General features: G+C 33.3%; 1 protein-coding gene across 1 annotated transcript in view; it reads left to right on the top strand.

The window, feature by feature from the left end:
• The window catches only part of CSMD1 (CUB and Sushi multiple domains 1), a 2413561-nt gene that overhangs the window by 1480036 nt on the left and 917137 nt on the right, over positions 1–16388 (top strand). Inside the window, exon 14 of the mRNA XM_074209535.1 lies at positions 4007–4084. Coding sequence (XP_074065636.1) covers positions 4007–4084 — 78 coding nt within the window. The remainder of the gene's footprint in view (positions 1–4006; positions 4085–16388) is intronic.

Below are 16388 nucleotides of genomic sequence, written 5' to 3' on the forward strand. Positions count from 1 at the left end.
TTATTAATCACTGAGTTAAAGAGAGGTTATGAGAACATATTTATCAGGTGGATTGAGAGAGAAAAAAATACTTCTACAATTTAAAAGATTTATCATTTCATTGGCAGTGTGCTCCCAACACTATAGAGTATACTTTCTCTTCTCCTTGACAGACAGCTTTATGATTCTTTGCAACTGAACCTAACATCAATTGGCAGTCAGGCTTTTGTCAGTGAGTCTCTTCACACCTAGCTAGGCTTATCCTTGGATAATTCCCTCAGGGTCTGAAGTCAAAGATTTTTTCTCACCCAGACTTGACTTTGTAGTCAGGATGGTACTTTAGGTAGTAGGTTTAGTGGAGATTTTGAGAAGAGATGGAGAATAGAAAACAAATCTAAAGTTGACAATATAAGTGTGGGTGCTATCCACGATTAGAGATTAGAGTGGAATCGAATAGAGCTAACTCCTCTTCCTAACAAAAAGAGAAAACTCCAGTTGAGAAAAATCAATATAAAATATGTTTAGCTTCACACAAGTAGAGACCTATTTAGGAAGTTATACAAGTTATTCCCTCTTTAGATTCTCACAAGTGAATCCTATATATCAAATACTGTTAATGCCATATGAAGGGATATAGGTACATTCTTTGTGATTTGGCTACAGCGTGGTCTCACTGTTTCTTTGTGATACTTCCCTTGAGTTTTAAATCCTTTATTATTTTCCTTTGATTTTTATTTTCCCAATTTAGATAATGGATCTGACTCATTTCTCCTAAGTAGAAAATTATTTCAGTGTGGAAAGTAAACTGATAATCAGAAACATGCAGTTTCAATTATCTTTTAAATTTCTAAATATTTGTTATTTTTGCAAAGATTCTTGGTAACTAGGTCACATAGAGTACTGACCATTGAGTTAGAAAGATTCATCTTCCTGAGTTCAAATTCAGCCTCAGACAAATATTAGTTTACACAATTAAATCCTGCATGTTGTTTAACTTTATTTGTCCTCAGTTTCTCATCTGTTAAATAACTTGGAGAAGGAAATGGCCAACTCCAGTATCTCTGTCAAGACAACTTCAAATGAGGTCATAAAGAACTGCACATGACTGAAGACAGCCCCAAAACAACCAACAAAAGCCCTACCTATTCCTAACAATTTGGAAATTTTGAGGAATGAATAACAGCCTTAATATCTATTGTCCAAACCTTGTGAGAGCTCAGTTAACAAGGGTTTATCACTGTGTTAGACATTGGGAAAGATTTTACGAAGAAGGTGACTTTGAGTGGGATCAAAAGAATAAAAATTTATTAAGCAGAGAATGGAAAAATAAAACATTCCATTCAGGGAACAGCATGAGCAAATGTATACAGATAAACAAAAAAAGCATATTTTTAGAATCCACTGAATGTTTGAACTTTCAGAAGTAAATAGGATGTGGACAGAAGTAATACCGGAGAAGGCTAAAAAGATAGAGTAGTACCATATGGTAGAAAACCTTGCTAGAACTGGGAATTCAAGTTATGACTTAACTACAAGCTCTGCTACCCCTACCTCTTGCCCAAGGCTTTCTGACCCTATCAAGGCCCTCTGTCCCAGCCTGCTTAGGTCTGTCTTTGTCCTTTTTCTTTTACTTTATGTGAGTTTTCCAGTCTCCTAAGAGACTTAATTATTGATTATCAGCACTTGGGATCTTCTTTGACATCCAAAAGTACTCCTCAACAAGAATGTTTATAAATTATAAGTTCTTACTACTCTCATTGGGGACATACATTCTTGGAGGCAACTTTTGACATGCAAAGTCACCTTAAAAGAATATTTTTTTCTCTCCACTTCCTTTACTTCTGCCCTATGTAAATGAGCATGTGTCAGGTTTCTCTTTGCTAGAGTATCTCCCAACTGCCATCACAGTGCCTAATAAAATATCTACTTGCCTGAAGGAGATCCTATATCTCTTGAATTCTTTCTCAGACAATCTATGCTGAACCCCAACACTATGATAAGGTCAAATTATAAAGAGTGATATCATAAGAAAATTTGGAAAGCATGGAAAATTTTACTAGTCAGATCTATGGATAAAGGAAGAATTGATGACCAAACAAGAGATAAAAAGGATGACAATAAATGAAATGAATAATTTTGACTACATTAAATTAAAAGGTTTGCACAAAAAAATACCAATGCAGACAAGATTAGGAGGCAGATAACTAAATCAAATACTGCTCTGCCATGTTTTATTTATGTCATCTTGGAAAAATTTCTTCTTTTTTCTGATCCTCAATTTCTTTATGGCATTTTGGAGGCAAACTAAAAGGAGTTTTCCTATTCTGACATCCTAGAGAGGGCATTGTCAAACTATGACCTGCAGTCAAAATCTATCTGGTAGCTTGTTTTTTGTTTGTCCCATGAACTTTATATTTGGAGTCTGTATGAAAATAGTCACTAGGTAGCTCTGGTCTGTGGCCTAGGACCCCCACTTCTTATGTATTGCATTCTAAACATTTACTTGTAAATTAGTCATTAGAAACTTGATACTTTGTCATAAAAACAATTATTAGGTGGTTAGGGACGCAAGTCAGCCTATAAAACTAGCAAACCCTATTTAGTTAATTGTATTTCTAAAGTACTCTAATAATGCTGTAGAAATAAGCCATTGTATATGACTTCATTTCTTTGGGAAGAGGCATTCAGTTTTCCAATTTGAAATGTTAGAAAAGGTTTCTATATCTCATTTCAGTTCCATGATATCATTATTTATTACTATTGTTTTCTAGTAGTAAACACTATTTACTAGTACTACTACAACTACAACTACTACTCCTCTTCCTCCTCTTCCTCCTCCTAACACTATGAATACTATAACTACCAACTTCATTGTACGATTACATTTTCTCTTCCTTCTTTTTTTTTTCAAGGCAGATGGGATTAAGTGGCTTGCCCAAAGCCACACAGCTAGGTAATTATGAAGTGTCTGAGACCGGATTTGAACCCAGGTACTCCTGACTCCAAGGCCGGTGCTTTATCCACTATGCCACCTAGCCACCCCTCTTCCTTCTTTCTTTCTTTCTTTTATTCAATCCCTTTCTCCTCTTTTCTCTCATCACCCTTTGTCACTGAAAATGCTGAGATAATGTCTGGGTTCATCATGAAAGATCTGATGATATGTAGAATTTCCCATTCCTTTTCTTTCTTTCCTTCTAGTTAACATGAACTCACTCACCACATAGACTCTGTTTTCTCTTCTCACTATTGGTACTGGACTCTGAATCAAGGAATTAACTGGACAATATGGAAGGATGGAAATGAATATTAATTCCAGTATGAAGAAGAGAAAAGGAGGGGCATAAAATCTCTTATATTAAGGGAACAATAAACACTTGGGTATAGCATCTGATTGTATGTGAGCCAAGCACATACATCAGGAATTATCTATTTTTACTTCTTAGTTATGATTTTTACCATTCTTCGAAAGTTTTTTTGTGATAAGATATTTGAAATAATTATGATCACTATAGATTTTAGACAATGACTCATGCTCACATGATAATTCTGCAATTGTTTTAGTGAAATTAATTTTTGTATAATGAGCTATCTCAAATAGTAAACAGACAATATATTTATTTTTTCTAAACATTTATTTATTTAAGGCAATGGGGTTAAGTGACTTGCCCAAGTTCACACAGTTAGGTAATTATTAAGTGTCTCAGGCTGGATTTGAACTCAGGTACTCCTGACTTCAGGGTCAGTACTCAATCCACTGTGCTACCTAACTGCCCCCCAGTCAATATATTTATGATGAGCTGTTCCTAATATTATTCTTATGTTATATCTTTAAAATTAAGTTTTGTAACTTGATGGAATTAAGCACATTATTTGGAAGACCTTAAATCTTGGGATTGATTTTCCACATGTGCTTCATTAAAGATTGAATGTTATTTTATGATATGTTTGTATCTGTGACTATATGAGTATACAAATACATTTCCATTTCCTAAGCAGTTACTGACAAACCTTATTTTTTGTCTTACAGTGAAAAAGGCAATTGAGTTGAAGTCAAGAGGAGTCAAGATGCTACCCAATAAGGATAATAACCATAAAAATTCTGTCTGTAAGTCCTATTTTTTCTTTATGCAAATGTACATTTGTTAAAAAAAAAGGGATGAAGAGAAGGCTATAATTAAGGAGGAGAAATTCTGCATTATCTTTCCCATTTGGTCTTTTCTTAAATTTTAGACATAAATAAAATGTATTTTTTAGGAAAAGATGGAACACTAGATTTACCACAACACAAAATGGATAAACAAAAATTGTCTTCTACTCTATTGGATTGGTTATTCCTTTTATTATTTCTCTAATTTAAGGGTAATCCTCATGTTATGATCATCCTCTAGACAGATGATTTGGATCAATTTTGAAGAACTTCTATTTCTTTGACATGTATCCATCCTAAGATAATCTGAGAACTTCAGTTTTAAACTACCTGCTAGGCTGTAGTGATTAATACACCTTATAGGAAGAGGTTCACAAGGCTTAAAGAATGAATAAGTTTATATGTCATCAAAAACAAAGATAATGGTATCAAAATTCCCAAAAATCATATTAAAAAGAGTCATCTAGGTTGGTCTCAGTCACTTTTAGTCCATGTGAATAGAAACAATGGATAGCTTTTTTGGGAGCTATCTTTTTTTTCATGAACATTAACTAAATGACCATCATCACATTACTCAGCCTGCCATATTCCCATTGCTTATTATTGTTGTGATGTTTAAGCTTCTAAAAAAGCCCCTGAAATCCCTTTCCGCATTCTTTATTGGCTATTATCTCAATTCAGCAATCCTGGACAAAGGACCCTAGAGTTCAGTTTGAGTAGATTCAAAGATTTTCTTCTCCTGCATTCAAATCTATTGCATTACATAAAAGAACGTTATTCTGGGTTTTTCTCCTTGAATTAAACCCTTCATAGCTCTTACTGAGCTATATGTTTTATCTATATGTTGCAATTAAAAGCATTCCATTTTTAGCAGTGAATTCCATTGAGGGTCACATTTTTGGTGCATTTTACTTTACTTGTTCTCCTATAGTATTACTTTCATCCTTCTTTCCTTCCAGAAATTTTTTTTAACGAAGTAAAAGAGTTCATTCTCTACCTCATTTCTTACCTAACTTTAATCAGTCAAGCTGCAATCTGAGAAAGACTTTAATATAAAAAAGGCCAATTTAAAAAGAGCACAGTCATTTTCAGTCATCCTGATTTATATCTTGCCACTGGACGCAGATGGTTCTGGAAGAGAAAAGAGAATGTTGACTTTGTACAGCCATCCCTCACTTAAATCCAGTTCATGGCATCACCTCTCTGACATCATGGTCTTCAAGAATGAAGGATAAACAACTTGGGATTCCAAGATCTTGGGTCTGGTGTTCTCTATTTCCATTTACCTTTCCATGATATCTTGAATAGTGAAATGGCATGAAATATGATAGAGGGGAGAAAAGGGATAAATAACAGTGTAATGCTTGTGAGAGGAATAATAAAGTTGTTATTAGAGGATTAATATCAAATCTCAATTTTGCAACTTACCAAGTATATGGCTTTAGTTAGGTCCCTTAACCTTGGCATTTCCATTACCTTTGCTTTAAAATGAGGTGACTGCTCTAGACAGCTTCTAAGGTTTCTTTTATAACCACATCTACCATTCTTTTATTAAGCATAACTGTCTTACACACTTAAATAGAAACTTAAAAATCAGATTCCTCTTTTGCATTCATCTTAGAGAAAGTGATAGAATGAACAAGAGAAGGGTTTGAGGAGAAGAATAAAAGGGCAGGATAGAACTCCAAAATCTTCTACTTTTTTTTAAATTAGTGTGTCTGTATTAATTTTTTTTTTATAAATCACTTTTTTAAAACCAATATCATTATTTTGTTTTGCTTTCATATGATATCACCAAAATGATAGGGATAGTGATTAAATGCCCAGTTTTAAGTACGTAAAGGACACAACATTCTGGAGTCTCTCAGGACAGATAGTTAAGACAGATAGTTTAAGCTGAATGAAGAATTCTGTATAGCCTCAATGTCCTAGTTCTATCTACCTATATCCTTGAAAGTGTCATTTCCAATGTACCTAATAACTTTTCAAAGCAAAATCAGAATCAAAGAATCTTAAAGCTGAAAAAGACTTCGAAGCCCATCAATTCCAACTCTACCTTATAAAGGATCCTTATATTCCCAACTAATAGTAGACTTTTGCTTGAATATCTCTCTTAAGGAAGAACCCACTACTTTTTGAAGCAGAGCATTTCAAGTTGTACTATTCTAATTCAATATGCATTGAAAAGAAATCTAGATCTCTACAATCCACACACATAAGCTTGTACTTCTGTATTCTCCAGCCAAATGAACAAGTATAATCCTCCTGTTTTTTTGGACATTCAAAGATGATTTTTCCCCTCTCTTACAACTTTTGTATCCAAATTAAAAATATTCAAATTTTTAACATATTCTCATATGGCATAATATCAAGGGCTTTTATTAGTTTAGTCACTCTCTCCTAGACACATTTTAACTTTTCTATGTCTTTCCTAAAATGTGATGCACACTTCATATAAAACTTCTAGTATGTATCAGTTTGTATACATGTAACAATGAAGTTTATACATGAAGAAATACAAATAAAGTAAAATCAGACTAAAAAACAGTTCATGCTATGAAGTCTCTTCCAGGAACATACTGAAGCTAAGAAAAGTTTAGATTATTATTTCTTCCCTCTCTCTCTGTACATACAGCATCTAGTAAGGTACACTAACATAGCATGATGCTTTATTTTTTTTAGATATCCTGATACATTACTGGCTTATATGGAGTTTACAATTCACTAATGTCATTTAGGATAAATTATCTACTTATATTTTCCCCAACCTGTGCTTATGAAATTGACTACTTGAATCTAAGTGTAATAGTAATGGTAACATCATAAATAAATTTCAGTCATCTTGTCCAACATCTCTCTTTTTATTATTAAATATAATTTATTAATCTATTTTAGAATAATGAGATCTTTTTTTGGATCTATACTCTTACTACCTAACATTATATCATCTTATTACATTTGAATATTATATTACCAAAGTTTATGTTATGTTTACCATCTTAACATACTTTATATTATCCAAAAATTTAATAATCATGTAAACTTTGCCTTCATCCAACTAACTAATAAAAATGTTAAACAGTGGAAGGACTAAGAAAGCTATCTTATACAATCTACTTTAAGTATTTCCTTTTCAAGTCAATAGCAAGCCATTAATACTTTCTCTTGGGTCCAGGTCATTCAATCAGTTACAAAACAACTTTACTGAATTTTATCTTGTTCATATTCCTTACTTTATCCATCTGCATAGAAGGAAAGATTTGTCAAATTCATTTGTTGAAACCTAAGTATATCACATTGACAGCAATTTCATAGTGCAGTGGTCTAGTAATCTGTCAAAAAAGAAGAAATTATGACTTATATGACTTGATACTGATGAAGTCAATCTCTCTTTCTAGATACTCATTTTCCTTCTTTTTTGTTAACATATTAGTCTAAAGTATGCAGATTCAACTGTACTTTTTTTTTCCAGATTAGTGCTTTTTTGCTTTTATTAATTCTGTAACACCATTTTTGTTCTCCAGAATCTTCCAAGATCTTTCACAGGTTAGTTCTTTCAGTTCACTGAGGTTCAGTTTCTTTGGACCTGATGATTATGTCACCTGAATATCATTTTTCATATGTTATTTGTCCATTTCATACAAACCATTTTTATTTAACCCTTTCTCAAAGAACAATTTTTCTTGGAGAAGAAATAAAATTAAAATAAAAAATTCAGTAGTTTAGCTCTCATTTGTTATCTACCCCAAAATTATGTTCCTTACTTTTTAGAGTCTGCCTTCTAAACTCACTGGTCTATTTGAACTTCTCTCAAAGTGTTTACCAATGGTTTCTTATTTGGAAATTCTTTTTTTCTCAAATTCTTCATAGCATTTGATAGCTACTGATAATGACCTTTTTTGTTTACTTTCTCTTTTTGTCTTGCAAAATACTTGTCCTGATTATCTTTCTTCCATTCTCACCACTCTACATTCATCACTTTACTGGATCATCTGTTCCTACCTTCTAAGCATGGCTATAGCCTCCAAGTCTGGGTTACCTGCCCTCTTCTCTTTTTTCCTCTATTTTTTTTCCTTTTCTTCTTTATAATCTTATGGACACCAAAATGATTCAGAGGCTTAATCATTGCTAACTTGGAATTTTTCAGTAGCTTCTTCATTAGTTTCTTTACTTCTGATATCTTCCCCTCCCAATTGCACCTATTTGCCTCTAATAAAATAACCCAAAATAATTACTTAAGCCTACTATGGAAATATAACTTCTCTACTTAAAACATGTTTTGGGGTTATTTTATTAGGGGATCTTTAATATATGGCATGTAAGATACTTAAGGTTGATTTTTTGGTCACTCTAAATTCAATCTATATTTATATTCTTATTTCATATTACCTCTCTTTTTACACTCTAAATTTATGTCAGATTTCATTAATTCTCTTTTGCAAGATTAATATTACTCCTCTAGAACCAATGTATTCATAAAAGTACTCTGTCCCTGCAGCATGGGATGAGCTACATCCATTTAGTCCTTATTTCCCTTCAAGGCTAGACTAATCCTACTTATTAATCCTTTCCTCTTCTCCCTGGCTGTTAATGTTTCCTTTCTTAGCAGCTTCCTTTCTGTTTATCTCTCTATATACAATACTTCCACCCCATAAGAGAATGAAATCTGGGTTTTGTGTAATTCTTTAAAATCTTTTATTCCATAGTACCTTGCACATAGTAGACATTTAAATATTTATTGAATTGGTAAATGTGAGTTCAGGTATGTATAACGATGCCTAGTTGGATGAGAGAAAGAAGAAATGAGAGAATGTTTACTCATCTGAAAAATGAACAGGTTTGATTGGATGACCTTAGTATTTTCTTCCAGCTCTAGATGTATAATTCTGTTATCAATAATATTCATCTCATAGAATTGTTGTAAGGATAGAGTGTGAATGCATTATAACATTTTGCCAACTTTGAAATGCTGTATAAATACCTATTTTTGTTATTAGCACCATGGATATAATTTACAGTTGACATTTTACTCAGGCCACTGTTGACTCAATCACATAAAACATTATGAACATGTTAATTCCATATATATTTTTGGTTCTATTTCTGTTCCTTAGCAATGCAGATCCACTAAACACATGCATCCACAATACCCACCCTCCCCCCACATGTACACACACATACACACACACACACACACACACACACACACACACACACACACACACACACACAAACACCTTGCCATTGACACTTGCCTAAGTAAGACTGTGTTAACCCTCCTTATTGGTAGTTCTATGGGATCTAATCTATTAAGCCAATATTATTAGAATAGTGATTATAAGTAGAAATAAAACCCAAATGTTAGTTAATTATATGCTGATCCAGAACTCCTAAGATCACTATATTCAGATGCTAAAAGAATAAAAAAAGATATGCTAAATGAATTTTATAATGGTTAATCAAAATATCTAATAATTAATATCAGTGACCACCCCATATATATATATATAAACATATATAAATTTATATAAACATATATAAATATGTATAAACTTAAGAGGATATTTAAAATCCCTTAACAAAGAAAAATAGTTAAACAAAATTAACTGACAAAGTAAATCAATGCAAACAGCATCATAAGTACAAATAATCCCACAGCTCTCTTTGAAAAAAGAAACTTTATGTCCAAGAGAAAAGAGGGGGTATGTATTTATCTAGTACCTCAGACCAGAATTGACCATTCCACTCAATTAGAGCAGTTTTTATTTAAATCATTTCAGTCATTGTGCAAATTGTTTTCCTGTTTCTTCCTTATTTTGTTTCTTTCTATACAAGGCTTATTAAGTCTCTGTGAATTCTTCATAATCATAATTTCTTATGGTGTAATAACAGTCTACATCACTTGTTCAGCCATGTATGATTTTATGAACACAGTTTGTTTCCAGGTTTGTTTGTTTGTTTTTCCTAGCATAAAAAAGTTTTTCTACAATGGGCTTTTCTTTCTGTCTTTGATCTCCTTAGGGCATAGGACCAGTATTGGATTTGCTGGATAGGTCATTCTTTTTTTTTTTTTTAAGGTTTTTTTGCAAGGCAAATGGGGTTAAGTGGCTTGCCCAAGGCCACACGGCTAGGTAATTATTAAGTGTCTGAGGTCGGATTTGAACCCAGGTACTCCTGACTCCAGGGCCGGTGCTCTATCCACTGCACCACCTTAGCCGCCCCTGGATAGGTCATTCTTACATAATACAAGAAACTTTTTTAAACTGGTTGAATTAATTCACAGTTCCATAAAAATTGTTTTAGTTTCAGACTATTTCTTTCATAAAATCACAAGCACCAATTCTTTCTTATTTCATTTATATTATTTTTTCCCTTATCTTTGCTGTAAGACCGCATCTCAGCACTCTTGCTATTAGTCTCATTTCTTTCCCTGTGAACATATGGTCTAACATGGTGGCTCTACCTTGCCTAGATTTTGGCCTTTCTCTCATTTCTTGACCACCATTTCCAAACCACACAACAATATTTTCATATTTTCCCCTTATTCTTCCATTATTTCCTAACTCACCATTATATATTTTCTTCTCTCATTTGAATATATGAATTTTGAGGACAGAAATTATCTTGATTTTTTTTTTTCAGTTTCAGTGCTGTCATCTAGGATAGGGCCTGTAATTTAGATAGTGCATGATCAATGCTCTAACTTTCATCCATTCATCCATAGTGGATACAACAATAGTCCTAGAGTCAAGAAGATCAGGGTTCAAATCTTGTCTCTCATACATACTGACTGTATGAATATGGGCACATCCCATAAATTTTCAGTACTCCAAGTAGCTTTCTAAGGAAATAAGTTATGGATGAGTTTTTGATTTCTCTCAGTTGAGAGATTTTTCCATGTACAGAAGAAATTATGGTACTGGATACCTCTTTCTCCTGTTTAAAAAATAATAAAAGTCTATCATATTTGTCCATTTTGGGGGTTTGAAATGAATATTCTGAAGCTTTTTATTTGTTAGGTTTAGAGTTGTAAGTAGTTTGCAGCATTTGGTCTTTTTTACTAATTTGAATCATCGGGTATCTTAGGATAGCAGATTTGGAACAGAAAGGGACTTGAAAGTTGAGCTATCTCATTTTATATAAAAGGAAACTGAGGCATAGGGATTTGGTCAGTCATTTCAGTCATGCTCAACTCTTCATGACTCCATTTTGGGTTTTCTTGCAAAGATACTAGAGCAGTTTGACATTTCTTTCTCCGGCTCATTTTCCAAGATGAAAAAATGAGGTAAATAGGGTAAGTGACTCACCTAGAACACATAACTAATGTCTGAGATCAGATTTAAATTCAGAAAGATAAGTCTTCCTGACTTTAGGTCCTGTATTCTATAACTGTGCCACCTATTGCCCTCAGGAATTTACCCAATTTACCCAGAATTCTACAGGAAATAAGTCCAAAAAAAGAGCAATTCAAAATCTGAACCCTTAGACTATAGAGTCTTTGATATTTCCACTGTACCATAATGTATCATATATTAATTTAAATTACTTGAATATCTTATAGACCGTTTATGAGAGATATTTATCCCCTTACAATAATCAAAGTGTATTGAGGGTATTGTTGCTTAGATTTTTAATGTATGCTTGAATTATAGTAATAGAGGGCTATTGGTAATATTGTTATAGAATAGGCATTTTTATCTTTCTCTTGCTGGATTTCTGGAATCAAATGCTCTAGAGTATACAACAGAGCAGATTTTGTCAGCGGGAAAAAAAAAATAACAGCCCCATTAACTTTTAACAGTTGCATAGAGCTTTAATAAAACATGCAGGATAATTATCCAATCTACTTCCCCCCCCATCATAAAATGGAATAATGTGAAGTTGTACAATTGTTATAGATCCTTGCTTTCTCAAAAAAGATCCACCCTATACAGTAGAAATATGCTAGATTGTACAAATTGCTTCATAAATCAAGTTAGTAAATTATGCTTGCAGTTTCTAAATAGGCCTTTGTCACTGCAGGAGCTAAAATATCTTGTAAAATGCTATGCAAAAAGCTTGCTGTGAAGAGACCAACTGTCTAAATATATTTGGGAAGAAAAGCATCACTTGTAAAGAGGAGCAAAACAAGGTGGTTCATCACTTTTTTTAAAAACAACATTTGCATATATAATTTCTAAAATAACAAGAAGAAAGAGTCTATGAAAAAACCTAAAGTAAGGTGTAATCTTATTGAATTGTAGATGGTTTGATTGAATTATAGCTAGGAAGTGGAATTACGGTTTAGATAGTTTTGGTATATGATTATACAGCAGAATTGATTCACCAAAGTGAGCCTCATATTATAAACTAAGTGAGAAATGAATTGTATTTTATCCAAAAACACTGCCCATCATGCTTGAGTTTTCAATAGCTTCATAAAGCTGTTTATTTGCAGCACTGACTTTTTAAATTCTCAGGCTATATTTTTAGTATTCCTTAAATTATATGTAACAGAGGAATCAAAAGTACAATATCCATACAGTGCATTTGTATATATCATGTTTATATTTCATTGTAGAGAAACTGTGTAGAAGTAGTAAGAACATTCAAAGAATAAAAGCATATTATTTTAGAGTTAGAAAGAACCATATGCCAGTAACAAATTAAAGTGAAATTATTCTATAGGTTATTTTATTGTACAACTATAAAATACACTTTTTATTTTTAAAGCAATTTTTCACTTTTGAATGACCACTCTCCATTCCACCCAAACACAGATCAAGTTGAGAAATCTGAAATTGTTAGACCTACAATTCTCATTCTATTATTTATGATAATTTAACAGACAATACCTTGAATCATGTGGGTAAAGGGGAGAAGGTATAAATCTCAAGAAAGTATTAAGTTGAATTGAATCGGCAAATTAAGTATGCAAGAAAAATAGAAAGAAGGAAATTTTTAATCATAAAAAAGGAAGGTGGAAATGTGCTTTCGTTCTTTTTCCCAGGGTAATATAACCTGCATCCCTTCCCCAGCACCTCAGAATTATAAATTCCCTTACTTTCATCAGTTTGAGTTCCTTACTGCCTTTCGTCCTCAGCCCCCCCGCCCCAACACATATATACACATTTTCGGTGCCATTAACTAGGTCCTAGTTTCATTTATATTCCTAAACTTATAACATAAATTATCTTTTATGGTGGGTTATTCATTTCAAAGATAAGTAAGAATAAATGCATAAACATTTTATCCAAACATTTCCCTTACACGCCTTTGGTCTCTGGGAAGAGTAGACTCAGAACTTAGCTTCCTACATAGCTTTGGTTCAACCAAGTTCACAGTTGTAGATGACTTGACTACTTGGGTGAGTTTTAGAGTATGCTTTTGTTGGAAGGTTTGCAATTCTCCATCATTGGAGGTCCTCCTAAGACACCACTGCAAAGAAAGTTAAGATATTTAATTATGGAAGAACCAAAATGACATCACTATATTTGAGACAAATTACAGCATGTCACACTGTGGCTGGTCAGAGCAATAAGAGCTCAGAATGCTCTACCACAGGTTGGGCATAAATAGTCCACATGAACTCCTGGGGGGCTTACTCTAAACTTAATGTTTCTCCTGTTTTCTTTGAGCTGCTCATAGGGAACAGCACCTTCACTGATGAGGGCATGCCATACTGATCCATCCTGTCTGTGACAGTGTCTCCCGTGCTGTACAATCAGTTCTAAAGTTCTTAAGAGAGATCTTCAGGGTAGCCTGGTGTTGCTTCATCTGACCCCCTTGTGAGCACTTGCCCTGTGTGAATTCTTTATAATATAGTCTTTTTTGGCAACTGTTCTTTTTGACATACTAACAACATGCCCAGCTCTCTCTCTGTAGTAATGTTTAGCTTGAGAAACAACCTCAGTATCTGGCATCTTCTTCTGCCAGGTGATCTTCAGGATCTTCCTAAGACTATTTAAATGCAAATGATTCAGTTTCCAGACATGACATTGATAGACTGCCCAGGTTTCACAGGCATATAGTAATGAAGTCAACACAACCGTTCTGTAGACCTTCAGTTTGGTAGTTAGTCTTCTCTTCTCTCCCAAACTTTCTTTTGGAGACTACAAAATATTAAGCTAGTTCTGGCAATGTGTGTATGTCAACCTGATTGCCAATACATACCTTTCTGGAAAATATACTGCCAAGTTAAGTGAACCTGTCCACAGTACTCAAAACTTCTCTGTTTGCTATAATCAATGGTTCCATATATGAATGGTGTGGAGCTGGATGATGGAGCACCTATGTTTTCTTGGTGTTAATTGTTAGGCCAAAATTATCACAAGGAGCAGAGAATAGATCTGTACTTGCATCTAAGCTTCAGAGGTTCTACTGAGTGCAAAAATCACATCAGATTGTGAACCAATGTGTCAGAGAGAAGTCAGGAAACTGATTGATCCTCTTCCCAGTTTCCCTAGCAAACAAAATTAAATCAGGCTTTTAATGGGTCCTTTTTTTTTAATGATTTTCTTTTTTTTTTTAATATTTATTTATTTATTTAAGGCAATGAGGTTAAGTGACTTGCCCAAATGACACAGTGTGTCTGAGGTCAGATTTGAAATCAGGTCCTCCTGATTCCAGGGCTAGTGTTCTGTCTACTGTGCCACCTAGCTGCCTTTTTTAATGGATTCTTGAGGGACGAAATCCACAAAAAGATGGATTGAAAAAATTTTCCAGATTGATATCTTAGAATGACTTTAGGAATGGTCTGTTTCATTTGACCAAAAGGGGAGCACAACTCAGAGCAGGCAGAGTATAGACAGACCCACAGGGATTACAATAGTTGAAATATAAACCAGCAGCTCAGACTTCTTGGTCCTGGCTCTGCAGGCTAGTTGCCACTAACCCCAGGACAGAGGGTAAATTGAAAGTTCTGGCACCCTGGCAAGACCTGACTAGACCAGGAGCACAGTGAGCAAACTAATGATCAGATCCCTGACTCCCAACACAAGGAGCTTGGAACAATGCCCCTTGGACCCTAGGAGCAGAACTCAACTTCATAAAATGAGGGGAAAAAACATAGCTACTCTGGTGACAGTGAAGATCAAAACACAAAATCAGAAGAAGACATTAGAAAAATTTCTTCATGTGAAACCTCAAAGGGGAATATGAATTACTCTGAAGCCCAAAAAGTTCTTTTGGAAGATGTTAAAAGGTTTTTTTTTTAAATTCAATGAACAGAAGTAGAAGAAAAATTGGTAACAGAAAGGAGAGTTATACAGCAGAATTATGGGGCAAAACGAGTCAATAGCTTGGAAAAGGAAGCACAAAAATTGACTGAAGAAAACAACTCCTTAAAAAATGAAATTGATCAAATGGAAAAGGAAATACAAAAAGCTAAATGAAGAAAATAATTTCTTAAAAAAGTAGAATTGGACATGTGGAAGCTAATGTCACTATGAGAAAACAAGAAATAGTAAAACAAAAATAAAAAGATTGAAAAAATAGAAGAAAATGTAAAATAACTCATTGGAAGACAGCTAAACTGGAAAATATATTGAAGAAAGATGACATAAGAATTATTGAACTACCTGAAAACTGTAATCATAAAAAAAAGCCTGGACAATATTTCATAGGAAATTATCAAGGAAAACAGCCCTGACATCCTAAAATCAAAGGGCAAAGGATAGACTAATTGAAAGAATACACTAATCATCTCTTAAAGAGATCCCAAGATGAAAACTCTAAGGTGTGTATTGTAGAATATTCTAAAATTATCAACTTAAGAAATCACATCAGATTTTAAAAAATTAGATGAAAAGAAAACACAAAATATATGAAAAGAACCTTTAAAATGGAGCTGATATGTATATTATGTATATTACACATAAATGAAAAAATTAAGACATTTTATGATGAAGCAAAGAAAGAAGGAATTATAGTTGAATGTTTAATTTAGTTAGATATAGGAAAGTCACCATCTCTCTTCATTGAAGAGACTTTATTATAGAAAAAAGTTTTGAAGTTGTTTAAATGTAGAAACTTGAAATTAAGTAAAAAGAATTGCCCGAGTATATTGACTCCTACCTTAGGTTCAAAATAGTATTCTTCTATAGTTTTGTCCTATAATTTCATTATAAAGCAGAATACTTAAACAATTTGAATTGGCAGTAGTTAATTTTTTTAATTTTGAAATGTAAAATTTTAATTTTTAAAGTAAATTTTAAAATGCCTATGATGGGTGGACTAAGCTCTGGGGATACAAACACAACAACAAAAATAGAAAGATGATCTC

Source organism: Macrotis lagotis, chromosome 1 (assembly GCF_037893015.1).
Source record: "Macrotis lagotis isolate mMagLag1 chromosome 1, bilby.v1.9.chrom.fasta, whole genome shotgun sequence".
Lineage (NCBI taxonomy): Eukaryota > Metazoa > Chordata > Mammalia > Peramelemorphia > Peramelidae > Macrotis > Macrotis lagotis.